At 49.6% G+C, this 8,241-nt stretch overlaps 1 protein-coding gene across 1 annotated transcript in view; it reads right to left on the bottom strand.

Annotated features, from left to right (window-relative positions):
- Itga7 (integrin subunit alpha 7) overlaps nucleotides 1-8,241 on the bottom strand; it is a 27,324-nt gene that overhangs the window by 5,876 nt on the left and 13,207 nt on the right. Inside the window, exons 14-21 of the mRNA XM_028786649.1 lie at nucleotides 7,517-7,632; nucleotides 6,908-7,100; nucleotides 4,666-4,746; nucleotides 4,501-4,580; nucleotides 4,326-4,400; nucleotides 4,084-4,186; nucleotides 3,413-3,589; nucleotides 2,431-2,559 (exon numbers count right to left, since the gene is read on the bottom strand). Of these exons, the coding sequence (XP_028642482.1) occupies nucleotides 2,431-2,559; nucleotides 3,413-3,589; nucleotides 4,084-4,186; nucleotides 4,326-4,400; nucleotides 4,501-4,580; nucleotides 4,666-4,746; nucleotides 6,908-7,100; nucleotides 7,517-7,632 (954 nt within the window). The remainder of the gene's footprint in view (nucleotides 1-2,430; nucleotides 2,560-3,412; nucleotides 3,590-4,083; nucleotides 4,187-4,325; nucleotides 4,401-4,500; nucleotides 4,581-4,665; nucleotides 4,747-6,907; nucleotides 7,101-7,516; nucleotides 7,633-8,241) is intronic.

The following is an 8,241-nucleotide window of genomic DNA, read 5'->3' as shown; positions in this document are numbered from 1 at the left end:
GAGAGAGAGAGAGAGAGAGAGAGAGAGAGAGAGAGAGAGAGAGAGAGGAAAGAGGGGAGGAGAGGGGAAAGGGAGGAGAAAAGAAGAAGAGGGGAGGGAGAGAAAAGGGGAGGGGGAAAGAAAGGAAAGGGAGGTAAGAAGAGGGGAGAGGAGGGGAGGAAGGGAGCCAGTCTAGTAGTGGAGCAGATGTTTGAAGTCAGATTCGTATTTGGCAAAGCCTATTCTAAACTTAAACTACTGAGGGAAAGGTTGCAATGAGTTACTGGGGCTAGGGAACTCACACTCTTCCTTCCAAGCCCAACTTCAACCCACTTGCCTAAAAGTTACCTTTAGTCACCATTTACAACACACACATACACACATATACACACATACACACACATACATACACATACATACACACATGTACATACACATATATATACACACACATACACACACATACATATACATATGCACATACACATATACATACACATATACACACACTCATATACACACACATACACATATACACACATGCACTCACACATACATACACACAAGAATGGCTAGAGAGTGTTTGGAGTCCTTTTAAAAGTATGTTCTAAGTGGGGAGGATGCATGCTGCTGCACTCATATGCTTTTATTTTAAATAAAAAGAATACAAAAGATGGAGATAGAGAGGTGGCTCAGCAGTTAAGAGCACTGGCTACATGTACAGAGAACCTGCATTCAGTTCCCAGAAGCTCACAACCATCCATAACTCCAGCTCTAGGGGCTCCGAAGCCTTCTTCTGAAGGCCACAAGGTACACACACGATGCACATACATAGGTTCAGGCAAAACATTCATAAACATAAGAGAAACCTTCCAAAAACATTTTTAAAGAGTCTGAGATAATACATGAGGTGAAATGAGCCACAAACAAGTAGAAAAGTGTCATGTGGTCACCCATGTGGCCTCTAAAAGAAGGCACTGTGCACATGTGGGTCACATACCTATATGCAGGCAAAACACTGATACACATAAAAATAATAAAATTACTTTAAAAAAAACAGAAAAGCAAATAGTAAATAAAGCCAGGCACAGGGACGCATGCCTGTAATTCTAGCATCTGAAAGGAAATCAAAGGATACAAATTGAAAGCGGAGGAATGCCTGGGCTGTATAAGAAGATATCTCTTCCCCTCTCAAGAGAATGAGGAGCTGGGCTGTAGTTCAGTAGTAGAGTGTTTGTCTGGCATATACAAGGCCCTAGTTTGCTCTCCAGTCCTTCTAAGTAAAGAGGGAACAAACTGTATTTTATGGAATAATGTGCCATTTGGTTCTGAACTAAAAATAAATACAATTAATAAATAACTAGATCCGGTGGCACATGCTCGTAATCCTAGCACTGGGAAGGCTGAGTTAGGCTTGCCATGAATTCGAGACTCTTGTTTCTAAGCTAGGCAGAGTGGTGCATGCTTTTAATCCCAGCACTCAAGGGGCAGAGGCAGGAAGATCTCTGAGTTCAAAGCCAGTACAGAGCAAATTCCAGGACATCCAAGGCTACACAGAGAAAACCCTGTCTAGTAAAATCAAAGAGAGAGGGAAAACTCTTGTTTTTAAATAAAGAAATCAAAGCAACTATTTCAAAGTAGAGTCTCTCAGAGCTGCCGGCCCTGTGGGGAAGATGGAACTAGATGTATATATACCACAATAGCAGCTAGTTCCAGACGCTCATCCGCCTCTGTTCTTTAGCCTCAGGTATCAAAGAGGCATGGGGAGGCTTCTGCCCAGAAAAAGGACGGGATGTGAGAGAGTACACCGACTGCTTACAGAGAACAGCCAATTATCTCCAGGGCTGTACTGCTCACATGGTCATGCCTGGGTTGACCTCCACCCACAGTGTCTGCAACTGACATCTGTACCACAATCTCACTGTCTCACAATCTCAGTGTAAGCACCATCCTAGGAGGAACAAGCATAGAGCCTTCAACAAACCTACCTAAACGCCAAAACTACGTGGGACAATGGGAAGCAAACCTGTTCAAAAAGGATAGCTTAACGAACTTCAGGTGTATACTATAAACTTAATTACGATAACAGAATGCTTATCTGTAAGTGGCACACGCCTGTAATCACAGCACTTAGAAGGTGCAGGCAAGAGGCTGAGTCCATCCCAGCCCTTATAACATGTGATGTTTTATGTAAATGGACAGGATCAATTGCTACACTGCCTAGCTGGCCCTGGAGTGGGCAGTGGGAGTTGCAGAGTCTGAGGCGTCAGGAATTCCCCCAAGGGCACTCTCTCCCTCCAGCTAGATGCAAACTATCTGGCTGACTAGTTCCTGGTGTTTGAGCATCTTGTCAGGCTGACTTCCGTGGAAGCTCCCGGACATTCTGTATACCTGTGATGGCCCCTCTACCACACATGCACCCCAGTGGCTGCACGGTTCCCTCTGCCTCACCAGAGTCAGGTTTTTCTTCTCAGCAGAGGACACTGGCCACCAGGATGTGCTAGGCTCCACCTTCTCTGGAGGCACCTGTGGCTCCGGCTGCCCCAGCTCTCGCCGCCTCCTGTCCCTGCTGTCCACATCCTGGACAGGGAAGAGGAAGGAGCAGAAAGGTTCCCTTCAGACACTGCAACCGTGAGGTGGTGTCGGGCTGTAAAAGACACCCTGGGGTGTTTGGCCACGCCCTCAGAGCCCAGAGACCTAACATGCAGTCCCACCTCCGTTTAACCTGCATGCTAGGTCAGGTAAGGCACAGTTAGAGGGCGTGACTAACAGGCCTCTGTCTCAAGATTTACATATTAATGAATTACCTAAAGGCAGGGGCGTAGATAACTAAATTCTCATCTCCCTAGCCCCTCCTCTTCCCCCCCCCCCCCCCGCTCCCCAATGGGCCCCCTCCTGGCATTTTGTGGGAGAGCATTCACATCTAGATACAACCATCACCATGGTCAATAAAATTTCTATGTCTTCGATTTCACTGTCTCCTGGAACTTTGGACTCTCTTGTGTAAGTGGGAAACTCGCCCTGGGGGTTGGGGGGGGGGGGAAGACGCCTGGCGCACTCCCTGCTACAGTGGTCCGCGGGGCTCCCTCCCTGCGCTCCCTGCAGCAGCTGCCTGTGCACCTGCGCCTTCGTGGGCTGCCTCCGTCCCTGCTCCAGGGGACTCCCTCTCCGGGGTGCCCTGGGTCCCTGCGCCCCTGCTCCTGGGACCCTGCTGAGCCCCGAGGTGCTGGTGAGATCGAACCATCAGCTGGGAGTCCCTCACTGCTCCAGGGAGTGCGCCCCGCACAAGTTTTAAACCACAAGGTGGCATCTCTGCTCCACCACCCACGCAGACTCCCCCTGCTGCATGACATCCCTCCCAAACACACACACACACACACACACACACACACACACACGCACACACCCTGCCCACCCTGCCTCTAAGCCTCACCAGGTGGAGGATGTTAGGTCTTGGGGAACAGATCCCTTTCTTCTCAGGCCCCTGTCCGCCCTCCAGCTCCACCCGCATGGGGTACAGCAGCCACTTCCCATTGGCGATCTCATGGGGCCACATGATGTTGAGGAAGGCAGAGCCCAGAGTATTGAGCGACTGGCCTTGATTGGAGACCTACGGACCCGAAGCAGTGTGAGGAAACGAAGCTCAGATACATCACAGAGAGAGGAGCAAGGCTAAGGGGAGGAACTCAGGAAACACAGCATCACCAAAGCTGCACAATCTAGATCAGACCGGGCATCATTCTTTCCTCATACCAAACCTAGGCAAAGCTAAGCATGTGTGAGAGGGTCTAGGTCAAGCCAGGGTTAAGTATTAAGGAAAGGTATAAACTCTGCCCAAGGCCCCATTCCAGCTGGAGCCTGAGCAGAGGGGCTTCCCTGAGTTCCCAGAATTTTGCAGACCAGCAGGAGAGCTGGCCTGTCCAGAGGGTTCATTGAGATCCCTGCACCAGCATGTTCTTAGAGCCATCTACCCAGTGTAGAAGCGATGGAACCCCAGGACCACTGTGTGGGAAAGAGCCCATACCTCTAGACATGTTTCAACAGCCTATCCTCTGTGCAAAGAAGAAAGGAGGCAGAGGAGGGACCACACGACAGAATGCTTACCGTGACCTCATACTTGACCCTGCTGCCCACATCCCTCTCAGACCGCATGGCACTTTCGCCCTTCACTTCGCCAGAGAAGAAGAGTTGCTGGGGAGTGGCTACCCTGGTTGTTTGAGGGACAAGAAGAAGGGATAAGGAGGCCTGAGGTACAGTCAAATGGAGTCAGGAGGCTAAGGCCAAGTAAGGCAGAGCCCAAACCAGGGATCGGGAGTGGCAGAGGGGCCCACACAAGCAACACTTACCCTGAAATGGACAATGGCAATTCAATGAAGACATGAGCCCGGACGGAGACCGGATGCAGCTCCTGCTCACTGATCCTGACATGTGGACATAGACATGTATGGACAGTTGGCACAGGAACCCCCCCATGAGGCACTTGAAGCCTTTCTAAGTGACCCGACCTGTCCTGAGGCTTACGTGGCTAACAGCAGTTCCACCTCCAGCTCTGTGGTCTCAATAGTGATTCCAGAGGTGCTGAGGATGAGGTAAAAAGTGACCTGCCCAGTGTGGAATGACAGGTGAGTCAGGGGAGGGCTGGGTCTTAAGCATGGGCCACTCAAGGCACAAGCCAGATATGCCAACCTGAGTGCCTCTCTTCATAGGGTTCCCCAGCTCACACTCGATGTGAGAGGCATTCTCATTGGACAGGCAGAGCGGCTTCTCCTGGATCGGGGAGAGAAGGATAGGTCAGCTTGGGTTACTGAGGCTCTAAAGACCTCACCTCATGTGTACATACCATGGAGTTCTACCCAGTCATAAAGAAGAACAAAACCGTCATCTTCAGGGAAAGCGGCAGAGCTGGAGATCACCATGTTAAGCAAAACAAGCCAGCCTCAGAGAGACAAACATCGCATTTTCTCTCCTATAAGACATTTAGCCTTGGCCGGGCAGTGGTGGCGCACACCTTTAATCACAGCACTTGGGAGGCAGAGGCAGGAGGATTTCTGAGTTCAAGAGTTCAAGGCTAGCCTGGCCTACAGAGTGAGTTCCAGGACAGCCAGGGCTACACAGAAAAACCCTGTCTCGAAAAAACTGGAAAAAAAAAAGACATTTAGCCTTAATATATACTCGATGTAAAAGTGGAAGGGGAACTGTATGGGGGTGGGGGAAGTGTATGGGGAGAAGAAGGGTTCTAAACTGGAAGTGCGGGAGCACAAGAAAAGATAATAGGAAAAAAGAAATAATGCATATTTTTTCTCATATGTGTAATCTAATTATATATAAACCTACCTATATGTGGACTCTGTGTGTATGTGTGTGTGTGTGTGTGTGTGTGTGTGTGTGTGTGTGTGTGTGTGTGTTTGTAGTGGCATATGCCCATAACTCTAGCCCTTGGAAGGCTGAGGCAGGAGGACTGACACAAGTTCAAGGTCAGGCTTGGGCTACATAAAGAGACCTTGTCTCAAATATACATATGGACCAACCTTGGTAATTGGTAGTGCATGCCTTTAATTCTAACACTCTGGAGGCAGAGACAGGTGGATCTCTATCAACTAAGGCCAGCCTGCTCTATATAGCAAGTTCCAGGCCAGCCAAGGCTACATAATATGTCTTTCTCTCTCTCTCTCTCTCTCTCTCTCTCTCTCTCTCTCTCTCTCACACACACACACACACACACACACACACAACACACACACACAAAACAGAGACTATATTGGGAGGAGGAAGTAGTCTAAAGAGGAAAGTGGGAACAAGACAAGTTAATACTGGATGCAGAAAGACATATATGGGGGCTGGAGAGATGGCTCAGTGGTTAAGAGCACTGAGTGCTCTTCCAGAGGTCCTGAGTTCAATTCCCAACAACCACATAGTGGCTCACAGCCATCTGTAATAAGATCTGATGCCCTCTTCTGGTGTGTCTGAAGACAGCTACAGTGTGCTCACATAAATAAAATAAATAAATAAATCATTAAAAAAAAGAAAAGAAAAGACATATGTCTCCTCTAAGAATATACATAAGCATGGGGGCACTATGTAGAGGGAGGAAAAAAGACAGTGTGGTGTTTTGAATGTCTCCCATAGGCTCATAGATTTGAATGTTTATTCAATAGGGAATGGCACTATTAGGAGGTGTTGCCTTGTTGTAAGTGTGGTCTTGTTGAAATAGGTGTGGCCTTGTTGGAGTAGGTGTGGCCTTAAAGTAGGTGTGGCCTTGTTGCAGTACATGTGGCCTTGTTGAAATTGGTATGGCCTTGTTGGAGGAAGTGTGTCACTGGCTTTGAGGTTTCAAATGCTCAATCTAGGGCCAATCTTTCTTTCTCTCATCCTGCTGCCTACCAATCCAAATGTAGACTCTCCTCTACCTCTCCAGCACCTCATCTGCCTGTGTGCTACCATGCTTCCCACTACGGCAATAATGGCCTAAACCACCAAGCCTGTAAGCCAGTCCCAAATAAGTGCTTTCCTACATGAGCTGCCCATGGCGAGGGCCAGGTGCGGTAGTAGTGCATGCCTTTAATCCCAGTGCTTTGGAGGCAGAGGCAGGTGGATCTCTGTGAGTTCGAGGCCAGTCTCATCTACAAACTGAGTTCTAGTACAGCAAGGGATGTTACACAGGGAAACCCTGGGGGGGGGGGGGGGGGGGGAGAAGGGGGGAGGGGAGAGAGAGAGTTGCCATGGTCACAGTGTCTCTTTACAGCAATGGAACAATGGCTAAGATAGAGTATTGGGAATGATTATGACCAGATTAGCACACTGAAATACAGGTTTGAAGACATCATAATAGGACTCATAATTACCCAAAAAATTCTCACAAAAGAAATAACAAAAACAAAAAAAAAAAATTAAAGGACCCCACCCAGTGTGCCTTGTCCCAGGTTCTCACCACAGCGTCCAGAGCACGTACTCCTGAGTAGTGCAGAGAGGCTGGGAGGGTGACCAGGAGCTGGGCTTCATGGGCATCGTCCCCGTCCGCCTGAGGCCGGGCAGGATCAGAAGGCAGGTTGGTGACTGTCAGCTCCAAGCCTATGAATGGCTGCCCGCTCAGTGCAAACACGGCGGTCTTTCCATCCAGATCCCTGGAGGACGGGACCCAACTTACTGTAGAGTCTGGGCCTTTCACCATCTCTCTCTTCCCAGACCCCAGTCAAGTACACACTGCCTCTCCTCCCACTCCAGGTCCCCCAAGCCAGAGCCAGCTCTTTCAGTGCACCTTGATCCTTACGCTATAACTCCACCACTTTCTGACCTTGTATAACCAGCAAGGTCTCTGGGCCTCACTCCACTCTCCATCCATAACATGGAGCCAGCCATCCCTACCTCACAGAGGACTGTGTAACACAGTGTTCACAAAATGACATTATATAGACTAGGAGAATCGAGAATTGTTATCTCTGCTCAGGACACTATGGTCCCATCCCTGATGGGCCTCTGCCTGACCACTCTGAGCCCCGGCCCCCTCCTACTCCATAAGTGCCCTCTCCACCCTCCTCACATGGGCAGAGCCTGGAACTCTGTGTCGCTGACCCGGGAACAGAACTGGGCCTGCACGAGCTGGAGGTTGCTCTGACAGATCTTGTCTTCGCCACAGCCTTGCTTCAGGAAGTGGATCTAGAAGAATGTTCAGGAGAAGATCATCTCTAAGGTTGAGGCAGGGGTCAAATGTGTCACCAAGGTATATCTATGGTGGCTTGGGGAAACATGGGATTAAACAACTCCAGAACTGGCACTTAGTAACTGTGTGACACTGGGCTGGCCTCTTAACCTCTCTGAGTTGTAAAATAAAGGGAGTACTGCCATACCGCTGTGCGGATTAGCAGGCTGGTTCATAGGCAGACCACATTTTCCAGTCCAAACTGTACAAATTATACCCCAGAGACTGAAAAACAGTGAAGGGTACCGCCACGGAGTCGCCGAGAGAACCATGCAAGGATCTGCATGCTGCCCCTTCCCGCTGAATGGCTTGCTGCAAGGGAGTTTAAGAGCCTTGATGTCCATCTCAGAAGATAAACGCCGCTATTATCCTAAGACCCGAGTGACTACAGGCAGTGCAGGAGCACTATCCTCTCACACCAGGAGCACTGACCTCTCACACCAGGAGCACTGACCTCTCACACCAGGAGCACTGACCTCTCACACCAGGGGCACTGACCTCTCACACCAGGGGCACTGACCTCTCACACCAGGAGCACTGACCTCTCACACCAGGAGCACTGTCCT

Source organism: Grammomys surdaster, unplaced genomic scaffold, assembly GCF_004785775.1.
Source record: "Grammomys surdaster isolate TR1022 unplaced genomic scaffold, NIH_TR_1.0 125562, whole genome shotgun sequence".
NCBI classification, from domain to species: domain Eukaryota; kingdom Metazoa; phylum Chordata; class Mammalia; order Rodentia; family Muridae; genus Grammomys; species Grammomys surdaster.
Note: the sequence above shows the minus strand (reverse complement) of the source record. Positions and strands in the feature narration are given on the sequence as shown.